The 15,869-nt window shown below is 39.5% G+C and overlaps 1 protein-coding gene across 1 annotated transcript in view; it reads left to right on the forward strand.

The window, feature by feature from the left end:
- Positions 1 to 15,650, forward strand: part of PLCL1 (phospholipase C like 1 (inactive)) — a 458,706-nt gene extending 443,056 nt beyond the window's left edge. Inside the window, exon 6 of the mRNA XM_073551554.1 lies at positions 8,458 to 15,650. Coding sequence (XP_073407655.1) covers positions 8,458 to 8,640 — 183 coding nt within the window. The 3' untranslated portion in view covers positions 8,641 to 15,650. The remainder of the gene's footprint in view (positions 1 to 8,457) is intronic.
- The last annotated feature ends 219 nt before the right edge of the window (positions 15,651 to 15,869 follow it).

Raw genomic sequence — 15,869 nt, forward strand, 5'->3', positions numbered from 1 at the left:
TCCCCAACTAGTAGTTTTCCACCACATAAGGGGTATCTGTGTACTCAGGAGAAACTGCACAACAGTTTTTGGAGTTTATTTTCCTCTGTTAACTTTGTGAAAAGGAAATATTTGGGACTAAAGCAACATTTTTGCGTGAAAAATGTATTTAGTCATTTTCACAACTCAACGTTATAAAATTCTGTGAAGCACTTGTGAGTTCAATGTGCTCATCACACCTCTAGATAAGTTCATTGAGGGGTATAGCTTACAAAATGGAGTCACTTGTTCACACAGTTTAGGCACATCAGGGGTTCTGCAAACACAACCTGGCATCCGCTATTGATTTCATGCAATTTTGCGTTCCAAAAGTCAAATGGTGCTCCTTCCCTTTCGAGCTCTGCAGTGCACCAAAACAGTAGTTTTCCACCACATATGTGGTATCGGCGTACTCAGGAGAAATTGTACAACAAATTTTGTGGTTCATTTTCTAATGTTACCCTTGTGTTTGGGGCTAAATCAACAATTTTGCGATAAAAAGTAAAATGTTTATTTTTTCCTTAAACATTGCTTTAATTCCTGAAGTGTTAATAACTTTTTTAAATGTGGTTTTGAGCACTTTCAGGGGTTCAGTTTTTAAAATGGCATAACTTTTGGCTATTTTCTGTCATCTAGACCCCTCAAAGTTATTTGAAGCAGGATGTGGTCCCTACAAAATTGGTTTTCTAAATTTTGTTGAAAAATTGAGAAATTGTTGACTAACTTTTAACCCTTCTAAACTTCGTAACAAAAATATATGTTTCAAAAATGATGCAGATATAAAGTATTGGTGTGACATAAGTCCTCTGGTTTAGAGAGGCTCTGGAAAGGGATGGAAGCGCACACAAAATAGGGCAATACCATCTGGAAAGGGATAGGTATATTCAATTGTAGCAGTCACCTAAAGGTTTTGTGTGCAGGCACAACACCTATGAAGGCATGGAAAGCCACTACTGCTGCTGCCCCATGGCTGGAGGAAAAGGTTCTTCCAGAGATATAATGGCAAAAATGTAACCTGGCAGGTTTAGCCTGGCTGCACTGCAGGAATGAAGAGCCTTGGGACTCCAAAACTTTTTTTCTTAGTATCAATTCATTTCTGCTCCGGACCAACACCTTTCTCAAGATATAAAAAAACAACTCTCTGGTTTAACCCCTTCCCGACCTTGATGCCACATAGGTGTCATGAAAAGCGTGCCAATACGACCCATGATGCCTATGTGGCGTCATGAATTGATTGCCCCCCTGTGGGTCGAGTGACCAGGGTCACTGAAAGGTCACACGACCTGCACACAGAGGACACTTCATAGTTAACCCCAGGGGGCGTTGCTTAGTACCCACCTGCCTACGATCATTCTGATTGGCTGTTAAAAGTGAAACAGCCAATCAGAGTTTTTTAATATTTCACCAATGAAATTTGGTCTCAGTACAAACATTTTCTACAGGTATATTTTTACACCGGTCTCAGTACAGACATCTTCCACAGGCAAATTGCTTCAGCAATCCAGCGGGAACCTCTCCTCATTTCCTTATGGAATATATTGCATCTAATTGAATTACCAGCACAGCACAACTTAAGGGTAGCTGGAAGCCTGCTATATTCCTACACCATATTTGGAAGCAGGAACTTACAAAAGAATTATTTTGCTCGTGGACATACATTTGTTCATACTATATAGCCAGCAGTCGGACTGACGAAGGCCAAGTGTAGGCCGAAACGTCTTTTTGTAGGACTGCACATAAATAAAAACTTCACTTAAAAAGGACAATTCAGTTGAGTGCCAAGTTACTTTATTATTATTCACTTGGGTCTGGGTAACCTACTTGTGCACCTTGTGGTAGTGCCACGCTATACTTGACACTGAAAGGTCACCCAACCTGCACACAGAGGGCACTTCATAGTTAACCCCAGGGGGCGTGGCTTAGCCCCCACGTGCCTACGATCATTCTGATTGGCTGTTTCAATTTTAACAGCCAATCAGAGAGATTTGTAATATTTCGCCAATGAAATTTGGTGAAATATTACAATCCAGCCATGGCCGATGCTGCAATAGCATCTGCCATTGCTGGGGACCGAGACCCGACCCCCCCCCATACCGACTGGAGGGGACAATCGCCCCTGCCACCGACGGACAGCGGCTATCTGCATCCGCCGTTAACATCAGCTCCCCCTTCCCTCCGCTCCCCCCCACCTTCCGATCCCCCCTCACCCCCCACAGTACTTACAAAGTCCCTCTGGGTGTCCCGCCATCCCGGATCATGGGTGCCGTCATCTTGGAAAATGGCGGGCGCATGCGCAGTGCACCCACTCGAATCTGCCGGCTGCAGATTCATTCATTTATTGTGATCACTGTGAAAAACTCTCACAGTGATCAAAATTTTAAAAAAAGTAACTTACACCCCACCTTTATCACCCCCATAGGCAGACACAAATAAAATAAAAAAATATTTTTATTTTTCCATTAGGGTTAGAATTAGGGTTAGGTTTGAAATTAGGGTTAGGGTTGGAATTAGGGTTAGGGATAGAGATAGGTTTAGGGTTAGAAATAGGGTTAGAAATAGGCTTAGGGTTGGAATTAGGTTTAGGGTTAGAAATAGGGTTAGGGTTGGGATTAGGGTTAGGGGTGTGTTGGGGTTAGGGTTGTGGTTAGGGTTATGATTTGGGTTGGGATTAGGGTTAGTGGTGTGTTGGGGTTAGAGTTGGAGTTAGAATTGAGGGGTTTCCACTGTTTAGGCACATCACGGGGTCTCCAAACGCGACATGGCGCCACCATTTATTCCAGCCAATTTTGCGTTCAAAAAGTCAAACAGTGCTCCCTCCATTCCGAGCCCCGACGTGTGCCCAAACAGTGGTTTACCCCACATGTGGGGTATCAGCGTACTCAGGAAAAATTGCACAACAACTTTGGGGGTCTAATTTCTCCTGTTACCCTTGGGAAAATAAAAAATTGGGGGCTAAAAAAAAATATTTTTGTGGAAAAAAAAGATATTTTATTTTCACGGCTCTGCGTTATAAATGTTTGTGAAGCACTTGGGGGTTCAAAGTGCTCACCACACATCTAGATTTGTTCCTTGAGGGGTCTAGTTTCCAAAATGGGGTCACTTGTGGGATGTTTCTACTGTTTAGGCACATCAGGGGCTATGCAAACGTACATGACGCCCGCAGACCATTCTATCAAAGTCGACATTTCAAAACGTCACTACTTCCCTTTCGAGCCCCGACGTGTGCCCGAACAGTGGTTCCTCCCCACATATGGGGTACCAGCATACTCAGGACAAACTGGACAACAACTTTTGGGGTCCAATTTCTCTTGTTACCCTTGTGAAAATAAAAAATTGTGGGCTAAAAAATCATTTTTTGAGGAAAAAAAAGATTTTTTTATTTTCATGACTCTGCGTTATAAACTTCTGTGAAGCACTTAGGGGTTAAAAGTGCTCACCACACATCTAGATTAGTTCCTTGGGTGGTCTAGTTTCCAAAATGGGGTCATTTGTGGAGGAGCTCCAAAGTTTAGGCCTACAGGGGCTCTCCAAACACGACATGGTGTTCGCTAATGATTGGAGCTAATTTTCCATTCAAAAAGTCAAATGGCGCTCCTTCCCTTCTGAGCCCTGCCGTGTGCCCAAATAGTGGTTCCCCTCCACATATGGGGTACCAGCATACTCAGGACAAACTGGACAACAACTTTAGGGGTCCAATTTATCCTGTTACCCTTGGGAAAATAAAAAATAGCAGGCTAAAAAATCATTTTTGAGGAAAAAAAAATATTTTTTATTTTCCTGGCTCTGCGTTTATGAACTTCTGTGAATCACTTGGGGGTTCAAAGTGCTCACTAGTCACTACACATCTAGATAAGCTCCTTGGGGGTCTAGTTTCCAAAATGGGGTCACTTGTGGGGGGTTTCTACTGTTTAGGCACATCAGGGGCTCTGCAAGCGCAACATGATGCCCGCAGAACATTCCAAAATGGCGCTCCTTCCCTTCTGAGCTCTCCCATGCGCCCAAACAGTGGTTCCCCCCCCACATATGGGGTATCGGTGAACTCAGGACAAATTGTACAACAACTTTTGTGGTCCAATTTCTCCTGTTAGCCTTGTGAAAATAATAAATAAATCACTTTTGAGGAAAAGTTTGTTGGGAGGTCTAGTTTCCATTCCAAAATGGGGTCACTTGTGGGGGAGCTCCAATGTTTAGGTACACAGGTGCTCTCCAAACGCGACATGGTGTCCGCTAACGATTGGAGCTAATTTTGCATTCAACTCAAATGGTGCTCCTTCCCTTCTGAGCCCTGCCATGTGCCCAAACAGTGGTTTATGACCACATATGAGGTATCGGTGCACACAGGAGAAATTGCCCAACAAATTTTAGGATCCATTTTATCCTGTTGCCCATGTGAAAATGAAAAAACTGAGGCTAAAAGAAAATTTTTGTGAAAAGCAGTCCTTTTTTTACGGATCAATTTGTAAAGCACCTGGGGGTTCAAAGTGCTCACTATGCATCTAGATAAGTTCCTTGGAGGGTCTAGTTTCCAAAATGGGGTCACTCCAATGTTTAGGCACACAGGGACTCTCCAAAAGCGACATGGCAACCGCTAAATATTCCAGCATATTTTCTATTCAAAAAGTCAAATGGCGCTCCTTCCCTTCTGAGACCTGCCGTGCACCCAAACAGTGGTTTATGACCACATATGAGGTATCGTGTACTCAGGAGAAATTGCTTAACAAATTTTAGGACCCATTTTATCCTGTTTCCCATGTGAAAATGAAAAAATTGATGCTAAAAGAAAATTTTTATTGGAAAAATTAAAATGTCCATTTTTTCCTTCCACGTAGCTTTAGTTCCTGTGAAGCACCTGAAGGGTTAATAAATTTCTTGAATGTGGTTTTGAGTAGCTTGAGGGGTGCAGTTTTTAGAATGGTGTCACTTTTTCACTTTTGGGTATTTTCTGCTATATAGACCCCTCAAAGTGACTTCAAATGTGAGGTTGTCCCTAAAAAAAATGGTTTTATAAATTTTGTTGTAAAAATGAGAAATCGCTGGTCAACTTTTAACCCTTATAACATCCTAACAAAAAAAATTTTGTTTCCAAAATTGTGCTGATGTAAAGTAGACATGTGGGAAATGTTATTTAGTAACTATTTTGTGTCACATAACTCTCTGGTTTAACGGAATAAAAATTCAAAATTTGAAAATTGCAAAATTTTCTCCAAATTTCCATTTCTTTCACAAATCAACGCAAAAATTATCGAACTAAATTTACCACTAACATGAAGCCCAATATGTCACGAAAAAAACAATCTCAGAATCGCTAGGATGCATTGAAGCGTTACTGAGTTATTACCTCATAAAGGGACACTGGTCATAATTGAAAAAAATGGCCAGGTCATTAAGGTCAAAATAGGCTGGGTCATGAAGGGGTTAAGGGCATAAAAAATTAATTTTGAAAATTGCTAAATTTTCTCCTTATTTCTGATATTTTCACAAATAAATGCCAGAAGTATAATCCTAAATTTACCACTAACATAAAGGTCAATGTGTCACAAAAAACAATCTCAGAATCACTGGAATTCTTTGAAGCATTCCAGAGTCAATATCTCATAAAGTGACACAGGTCAAAATTGTAAAATTTGGTCTTGTCAGGATGGTGAAACCAGACCTGGGGGAAAGGGGTTAAGATTTCCCTTTCATAAAAATGTAGACATCTGGGCCAATCTCTAAATGCTTATAATTGTACTTCATTAATCTTAGAAACATTTGACTAAAATATCTAAAAGCATTGGAGCAGAAAACTTTGTGAAAACAAATATTTGTGTCAGTCTCAAAACTTTTGGCCACAACTTTATACAGTGCAAGTAAGTGAATTCAATAATTATAAGACATAAATGTAGCAATAGTAAAAACATCAATTTACAGAAAATCGGTCATCTCCGCCTCCCCCTCCCCTAAAGTTAACTAAATATATGTGTGGGTTCTGATAACACAAGTGAATCCTCCCCTTTATTGAACTGGCAAACTCCAACCAGCATGTCGTGATTTGTATGTCTGTATATGTGGGATTCCAGCTCCAGGAAATATTTCTTTAGAAAAAGTCACAAGACAATATTTGGAATATTTTGTCTATTCATCCATCCATGTGTGAGCAAGAGATTACCCTTTTTATGAGTATTTTTCTTACTGCCAATTTTCCTCAATGATTGTTCTCACCTGTGGAGAATATATCAGTTTGGAAACATCCAGTGGATATTTAAAATTACATGATTATGTTACATAGATATCCTGTAAATTAAAATTTTTGGTTAACTTTTAATTAATATATACTCACTTCATCTAAATAACTAGTTGCGTTTTTAATCCTAAAGGATCTAAATTGTAATTTAGATTGCATTTATGATCTGAAAAACCTGTTGCAAATACCCTAGTAGGAAATTTAGAATTAATTGAGGAGGAACAGAATTCTCATTTATTAACGAGACGGAGTGTCTAAAAACTGTGGCTTTTTTTTACTAGACCCCCCATCGACTCCATGTGGTGGCATTCCAAAGAAACACTTACTACTAAAGCTGGGCAAAAAAATTGTCCTTTGGCCACATTGATAGTAAGTGGTCATCAGACCAAAGCGCTGCAAACCTCCTACTCCTCCCACTACCTGCAACATTCACGGCTCCTCTTCTGATTAGTGACATTATGCATGTGTCACATCTTAACGTAATGACATCGCAATGGTTTACTAATCAGAAGAGGTGCTGTTACAGGTAGTAGGAGCTTCACAGTGCTATAGTCAGTAGTTTGTGGCTGCTGGACCTGGTCCTGCAAATCTTTTTGCTCAAATCTTCTTGCTATAGAACGCCTCCATAAATTACAGGTGGTCACTGAAGGGTACTAGAAGGTGCTATTTCTTTATTATGTTATTATTAGGAAATCCCTTCTTATAGGAAGTCATGTTTAAAGTCGACACCCAGTTTTAAGTTCCCATCATACCGTAATATAAGTGCGGTCAAACATTAATATCACCATAGTTGATCATTTTGCTAAAATCTACATGATAAAGACCTTTTTTTTTTTTTAAATAATTTTTTGTTAACAAATTTTAACTATTTACAAAAGGGAGACATTAAGGTAAGTCAGTGATTAGTATCAATATACAGATCTTGATACCCTAAAGGATAGTAGGGAGGGAAAAGTAAAGAACGGAGAGAGGAAGGGAGAAAAGGAGGGACAAAGGAAAAGGTAAACAAAATCTTAAAAGAGATACTGTTGTTATGAAATAACCTACAGCAACATCGGCACTGCGTAAATTACAGAACACGGAAAACAGCTAGACTAGTAGGTTGTTAGCCAAGAATTTTCATGATAAAGAACTTTTGAGACATACGCAATTGACAGTGTCAGTTATACAGAACATGGAAAATGTGATTATTACATGAAAAAATAACATGTTTGCATGTCTATAATAAGTAGATATATAATTTCAGGGGAATTATACCCCCTCTATATGGAGGTAAATCATGATATGGTATAGTGTGTTGAACAAATGGATGCATAATGCTATTGGTACTATATGCAGAGGTTATCTTGTGTGCAATCCCTCACATAAGAGTCACTAGTTGTTTTAGGAAATATATTTTTTCTTTTAAATATTTTTTTCAAAAAAATGTATACATTGTTAAAATAATTCAATTAAAGTCATTACTTCTGTTTACCTGTTTCCCCATGCAGGGTATATATGGGCAACCTTTTATTTGATGTATATCATTGCTTGTGACTCTATATCAAAGGACACTCCCTTTTGATCTCATGTTATGAATTAATGTATGCATAAATAATTATGTATGTTCTTTATTCACTGCTTTAAAGGGAATCTGTCAGTAGGTCGCCCCTTCTAAGCCATCTATATGGGCATGTAGGTCATAGGAAGGTGAATAAAATGACATCTTGATATCTGAGATCCGATGTCTTAAGGCCCTTTTACATTTAGCGATGCACTAGCGATCCGACCCGGTCAGGATCGCTGGTGCATCGTTAAATGATCGCTAGTGAGCTGTCACACAGGCAGACCTCACAGCGATGCAGCAGCGATGCAGCGCACGATACTCACCTTTCACACACAGCGATCCTGATGTCCTGCCGCCCGCCTCCACGCGTCGCTCGTCGTCACAGCAGGATGCCCAGCAGGAAGCGCCCGACGAGAAATGGAGCCGGACATTCTCGCGCGATCAGCGATGGACAGCGGGGGAGCCGGTCGGAGGTAAGTATCACACATAGCGATATCGGTGACGTTATAGCGATATCGCTATGTGTAAAACCCCCTTAAGTCCAGACAAATCCACATATGTAGATTTGTTTACTAGTAACATTTTAGTGAATGAAAATGCTCTTTTGCATGACCAGGTATAACATAGAATTTGTGGCTTCATAGGTAAACTTTTTCTTGTTTATCTTTAGGGACAGGGAGATTTACTGAAGAATGCCAAAAATGAAGCAATGGAGAACATGAGACAAATCCAGCAGGCTTGTCTTTCCAGTGGACTAAGCAAAGCTTCAAGCACGGCAACTGATTCAAAATCCAAACGAGGCCTAGAAGCAATTGAAGAGAAAGATACCGGAGAAGAAAATGGCCGCTTGTGAGAAAGCAAATATTCTTTGGCATTTGGCCTACCAGATCTGGAGTCAGGTGTGAAAGGATAGTCAGATATCCACCAGTTTAGAAACATTCCAAACCGAGATAGTAGCATTTCTTGTGGTTACTGTTTCAACCTCACCTTCACAATTATGCCTACAATTTTTTTGTAATAGTGAATGAATGTGTGAAGAGGATTTTTTAACACTGACCACAAAGGCTTGAATTGAAAATTTCCAGTTGTGCCATTTAGTATCCATTATATTTACAGTACCAAGCAGGGTCATTTCAGCAGAAAAGATGGTCCCTATTATGATGCTCCGAGGGCTCCCAGTGAAGAACTGATTACCAAGAACACTATATATATATATATATATATATATATATATATACATAGTGACGGAAAAGGTATTCTCTCTGTTCCTCATGATGTGTGGGTTTGGAATAACAGAGATTAGTTAGTAATTTATGCTGTTAGAGTTTGTAAAATCCAGAGACTGATCATGTGAACCCAACATAACTGAATGCTTTATGAAGATTTCTGGGGAAAGAAACCAAGCACCCATCATGCTTTTAACACTGGTTATTTTATGAGAAAAAGACTATATTCAGCTTTTGACTCTAAGTTTATTACATATTTTCACCTTAAGTAATAATTTAACATTTTACATGTTTAATAACTAGTATGAAGATCTCTACTTGAGATAAACTAAGTTCTAGGTTACCTGGATCATGTGATGTTCCTCAATTTAACAAAGTGTATTTGTTAGTTGCTTAGATACATAGCTAGCCCATATGAAACAGCATTTTACAAGCCTAGATGAGTGCAATAATGCAAATGACTTGTATAGAGAGCTACTGAGCCTAGTCCAATGAACCACAGGAGGGTATCTCAGTGTGACGGTTATTCTGGGATGTTCATGTTGTGCAGTCCCATTTTATTAGAAGGGTTTCCCGAAAAATTGGATACCACATTGCTGAGGAGACCCCAAGCAAATAGATGGAGTTTGAATAGTGTTTGTTTTTTTCTGCAAAATCACCATAGAAGAACTGAAGTGTTTTACACAGATCATTGGAGTCAATGCGTTCGGCCGCGCATTCATGTGCTTTCTAGGATAGACGGGAAAGACAGCTTTTGAGTCAGCTTATCTCATGGAAAAGAAAAGGGCCTGGCATCTGAGTTGAAATTACCCAACCCTTATCTTTTCCAAATCTTCTGCCAGGGAAGAGTCAGAGGTCCCCATATGCATTAGCTACAGTTGTACTCAAAAGTTTACCTACCTCGGTGTATTTTTGCTTTCTTGGCCTTTTTTTCATAGAATATGAATGATAGAATGATAACACCAAAACTCTTTCTCCACTCATGGTTAGTGGCTGGGTGAAGCCATTTATTGTCAGACTACTGTGTTTTCCCTTTTTAAATCATAATGACAACCCAAAACATCCAAATGACCCTGATTAAAAGTTAAGTTTACATACCCCATTTCTTAATACCGTATATTGCCCCCTCTAACATCAATGACAGCTTGAGGTCTTTTGTGGTAATTGTGGATGAGGTTCTTTATTTTCTCAGATGGTAAAGCTGCCCACTCTTCTTGGCATAAAGCCTCCAGTTCCTGTAAATTCCTGGGCTGTCTAGCATGAACTGTGCCCTTGAGATCTCCCCAGAGTGGCTCAATGATATTGAGGTCAGGAGACTGAGATGGCCACTCCACAACCTTCTCTTTGTTCTGATGTAGCAAATGACTGGTCAACTTGGCCTTGTGTTTTGGATTGTTGTCATATTGGAACGTCCAAGTGCGTCCCATGTGCAGCTTCTGGGCTGATGATTGCAAATTTGCTGATAACGTGCTGTATTCATTTCCTTCAACTTTGTCCAAGTTTCCTGTGTCTTTGTAGCTCACACAACCCCAAAACATCAGCGATCCACCTCCGTGCTTTACAGTAGGAATGGTGTTCCTTTCATTATGTAACGTTTATGGTTGTGGCCAAGTTCAATTTTGGTCTCATCACTCCAAATTTCCTTGTTCCAGAAGTTTTGAGGCTTGTCTCTGTGCTTTTTTGCGTATTGTAGGCAAGATACTTTGTGGCCTTTGCCCAGTAATGGCTTTCTTCTGGCGACTCGACCATGCACCACACTTTTCTTCAAGTGTCTCCTTATTGTGCATCTTGAAACAGCCACACCACTAGTTTTCAGAAAGATGTTATTTCTGGGTCTTTCTCTGCATCCCAAACATTTTTCCTGGCAGATGTGGATGAAATTTTTGTTGGTCTACCTGACAGTGGTTTTGTTTTTACAGAGACCCTGATTTTCCACTTGCTAGTCGCAGTTTGAACGCTGCTGACTGGCATTATTAATTCATTCGATATCTTTCTGCATCCCTTTCCTGTTTTACACAATTCAACTACCTTTTACTGTAGATTCGTTGACAATTCTTTTGCTTTTCCCATGACTCACAATCCAGAAACGTCAGTGCCTGGATGAAAGATGCAAGAGTCTGTCTGGATCCCAGAAACTCACACAGCTTTTATGCACACACACTGATTACAAGCAAACTGGTCTCAGGTGAGGATGTTACCTTTAGTAGCCATTCAAACCCATTTGTGTCAACTTCTGTGCATGATATCAGGCCAAAATCACCAGAGTATGTAAACTTTTAATCAGGCTCATTTGGATGTTTTGGGTTGTCATTATGATGTAAAAAGAGAAAACACAGTAGTTTGACAATAAATTGCTTCACCCAACCACTAACCATGAGTGGAGAAAAAGGTTTAGTGTTATCATTCATATTCTCTGAAAAAGGCCAAGAAAGCAAAAATTCTACCGGGGTAGGTAAACTTTTGAGCACAACTGTAGTTGCTTCATGTTGCCAATACTTCAATGTTTATGAGGTGTTTTAGTCTATTTTTTTAAAGGAGGTTTCCATAACAAACACCTTATTCAAAGGAATTTAAATGGCAATGGCTTAATAAATGTGTGAAGAAAGAGTGATTTTTCCTACGTCCTATACACTGACGAGCAAACGGGTAACAATATTTTGGAATTTTGACTTTCAGGCCCCATATCTCAGCATCCACTACTGCTTGAGAATCTAATCATTTTATAGACAATCATCTTGGCTATATCATACTTAAATTTGACTTGCAACTAGCATATGATTAGTTATGCAGATTCTTGTCATGTCACTGCTTTGTAACAGTTTTACTTCTAAAATTCTAAATTTAAGTTTTTACTTTGTTAGTATTTTGTAAATCCATCTTTGGCTCTCAACACTGCCTGAATCCTTCTGGGCATACTGTCGATCAGATTAAATCATGTTTCAACCAAAATCTGATCCCAGGTCTCTTCTACACGTTCCAAAAGTTAGTGCATACTGGTCGACTTACTTGTGTATGTATACAGCTTTTTCTTCAACTCTACCCACAAGTGTTTGATTGGTCCTCACAGTCCCAGACCTCAACCCAATCAAGCACTCCTGTTGAACCATTTCTTCTCTAATCTCGATGTATGCTTCAGGTCGTTGTCCTCCTGGAGCAAGGAATTTAAGGAATTTGCCCCTCAGACCTTCTGGGGTCATCACAATACAGAACCAGACCGGCAATCAGAGGGCAATAAGACCTTCACACTCCTTATGTATGAACTGCTCCAATATTTATGCTTATTTCTCTCCCACAATGACTATTCCGCTTCACATCACTTGTCTTATCTATTGAGTTATTTATGTGCTGTCTTGTGTTTAAATATGTGATTCTTCAGATTTTGTATTAGTCTAGCCTGATGAAGAGACCTACGTAGTCTCAAAAGCTTGCAATTTGTTACCATCTTTTCAGTTAGCCATTAAAAGGTATCAACCACTGAGGACTCTCAATTCTAAATATTCTTCTGTATGATGGTAATAACACAATGAGCTATTATGGAATGTGAAAACAGGTTGTAATTTGTAGTATGCAGGAAAAAAAAGATTTTTCAATCACCACGAGCAAAACTGTAAAAATGCAGTGACATGACAAGAATCTGTATAGCTAATCATATGCTAAAAAGTTCTATCTTTATCTATTTCAGGCAGAATACCAGACCCATTGCCATCCTTAGAAAAATTTTTGTTTACTGTGTTATTGTTTATAAATCAATTACTTTTAGGGTGAGTGCACACGCTGCAGATTCTGCTGCGTTTTTTTTCCCGCAGAAACGCAGGTAAAACCGCAGGTAAAGTGACCTGCGGTTTTGCTGCGGTTTGGCCTGCGGTTTTGCCCTGCGGTTTCACACCTCTACTTTGTTAAAGGTGTGAAACCGCAGCAGAATCCGCAGAAACAATTGATATGCTGCGGAAAAAAAAAACGCAGCTTTTCCGCAGGTAAAAAACCGCAGCGTGAGCACTGCGGTTTTGAAAACCCATAGGCTAACATGGTAAAGTACCATGTCTGCGGAACTGCTGCAGTTCTGCAGGGCCAAAACCGCAGCAGAACCGCAGCAAAACCGCAGTGTGTGCACATACCCTTAGTGTTTTTATAAGCGGGAAATATATTTATTTGGGTAACACCTGGGTATTCGTAAGATAAATAGTGCCTATGTAACTCTGAAATTAAGGGTAATGTCTCTAATTGTAGAGAGTGACATGCTTAACATGTCACTCTCCTCAACAATAGACTTTATCCCTTAGTGCTTGGCAAAGGCCTCTCATCCTGCCAAATCAGACTATTTGCTTTGCCCTGATGAGGAGCAAACTCCCTGAAACACGTGTATGCAAATTGATTGTCTGGTTTAGCTTTTAACCCAAGTCATATGGCAAGACTTGTTAAAGGGTTAATATTCACTATTAGGATTGCCTCTTTTAGTAGGTAGCACTAGAGTCCAAGTCCTCTTCCTCTTTGAAGAGACAATTTGCTTCTTAAATTAGACCTGCTGTCAGGGTAAGGAATTAATAGGAAAGTTCTCCCCTCACTTCATGAATGGTGTACTCATGTTGAAACTTTCAAATAGAAGTTGGAAAATTAGAAGTCTTTGTTGGTGCATTGCTGATCCTAGAAAGACAAAAGAGGTTGCAAAACGTTTAGTTTGGATGGCAGATTTTAAGCTTCATTTGGTCTTGATCATTTCTTACTGACATAGATCAAACTGTGAAACTGTGCCACCAGACAACATGCATTTGTTATTAGAGGGCCTCTCCAAGGTAGTGTTGATAGTTTGATAGTTGAGATTTGTGCTCATCATAGGGATTAGCCACCTCTAGACTGACCATCTTTCAAGCTATAGAGATATCACTCTTGAAACTCATAATGACATCATGATGGCTCTGTTGTTGTCACTGTGAAGTGCCAGGTGACAGGGAAGCGTAGCTTCCTGTATTGTAAAGACGTTTAGGACAAAGTAGATCAACTCCATGGTCTGTCACCCTATTCCCTATGGACAGTTGTACTCTTGGACCTTTACTTGCTAGATCATTCAATGGGTATTCTAATGGCATAGAAGTCAGTTCTGAATGTTGTTTGAAAATGCAGCCATGTGTATTCAGTGCAGAGTTCTTCTCTCATGTAAATCTGTCACGGTGTTAGAATTCATTGTGAGTAGCTCTAGCTCCTGCCTCTGACTACCTACATCTCTTTGGTACTTTCTTGAGTGTAATATTAATGTGCTCATTCAACTGTTATGATGCCAGGAGGAACAAAACCTAACCAAGCCTGGGTTTCAATCTAAATCCCTTCGCACCAAATGGCAAAATAGTAAATGTTTATTACAGCTTGTGAGTTTTGCCTTATTACTTTAGAAGGACATACTGATGCAATATTTTGTCATAGTGGGAACAGGACCACATTGAAACTCCGAGCGTAGACTTTGTACCTGGCTTCAGAAGAGTTAATGGGGCTGTGTGTTCTCTAAGCAAGATGAAATACAAATCTATTTATTGAAGAGCACGGCTTTTATTTTGAAAAGCTACCTTTTTAATGTATTTGATTAAGAGAGATATAATGTGCTAACTTTCTGAACTGAAGTGATAATTTAATATTTTGTTCTGATTTTTTTTCCTTTATCTTTGTGTTAATCCCCTTGTACTCTTGAATGTCTGCTTAACATTAACAGATTTTTTTTTGGCAGAGATGGGGTTAATCCATTCTTATACAATATGGACACCATTAGACACAATTTTGTTTTACTTAAATGCATGAATTTTTGTCTGAAAATATTTTGTTTTGCAATCGGAGTTCATAAAAAGTTTTGTACCATTGATCTGCTAACATCTCTGTTTTGCAATTCCTATTGTTGTAAACAGAGTAATTATAAGTTTATCTTCTTTTTTGAGGTTTTCACAGTTGATTTATATCTAGAGTTGAGCGAATCTCTTTGGTTCCCCGCTTATTTGGCAAGCTATAGCACTTGTCGAATAAGCTACAGCGGGAACCCGGCTTCCTGGATCGAGCCGGCTTAAAAGCTGATCGCCGCCGCTGCTGCATGTGTTGCGGCTGTATCACTGTCACAGCACAGGCATGGAGAGCCTGTGTGTTGGGTTCTCCATACATGTGCTGCGACAGTGATACAGCTGCGACACATGCAGTAGCGGCAGTGATCAGCTGTTCAGACGGCGCGATCCAGGAAGTCAGATTCCCGCTGTAGCTTATTTGGCAAGTGCTATAGGTTGCCGAATAAACAGTGAACCGAAGATATTCTCTCAACTCCATAACCACTTAAAAGTGAGTAGAGCTTTGTGATTCATATATATCAACTGAGAGGTGCCCAGAGGAAGGAAGCTAAAATTTATAAAACTCATCAAAACAACTGACAGATTCTCAGTTTCATTCTGCAGCCAACAATAGACGTGCAACATAAAGGATATAGAAGACAAAAAAGTACAGCATTTTTGATAAAACCTAATTACAAAAATGATTTTATGCCAACAATACGTGCACTTAAGTAAAAAAAAATGCCTCTGAAAGTGTCCATATCCTTTAACTTTGTTTCATGATTAACACTAACATGTTATTTTGCACATTACTGAGAAATAAAACTATCAATAAAACAAAATATGTTGTACTGTTGTGATCAGTTTTTTAGGTTCTATAGTGATGCTTTATGATGATGGATATATATAAACTGGTGCCTGGACTTGAAGGACTGAAGCATCAGGCACTGGGAATCACATTACTGGTTGGCCCGGGTCAGGATATGGAACCAACAAGCTAAAGATTAAAAACCACATTGCATGCTATAGTATGTTGAAATGGGCATACCCCACCATGTACA

The sequence above is a fragment of the Dendrobates tinctorius genome, unplaced genomic scaffold (assembly GCF_039654945.1).
Source record: "Dendrobates tinctorius isolate UK_male_01 unplaced genomic scaffold, ASM3965494v1 ptg000177l, whole genome shotgun sequence".
In the NCBI taxonomy this organism is placed as follows: Eukaryota; Metazoa; Chordata; class Amphibia; order Anura; family Dendrobatidae; genus Dendrobates; species Dendrobates tinctorius.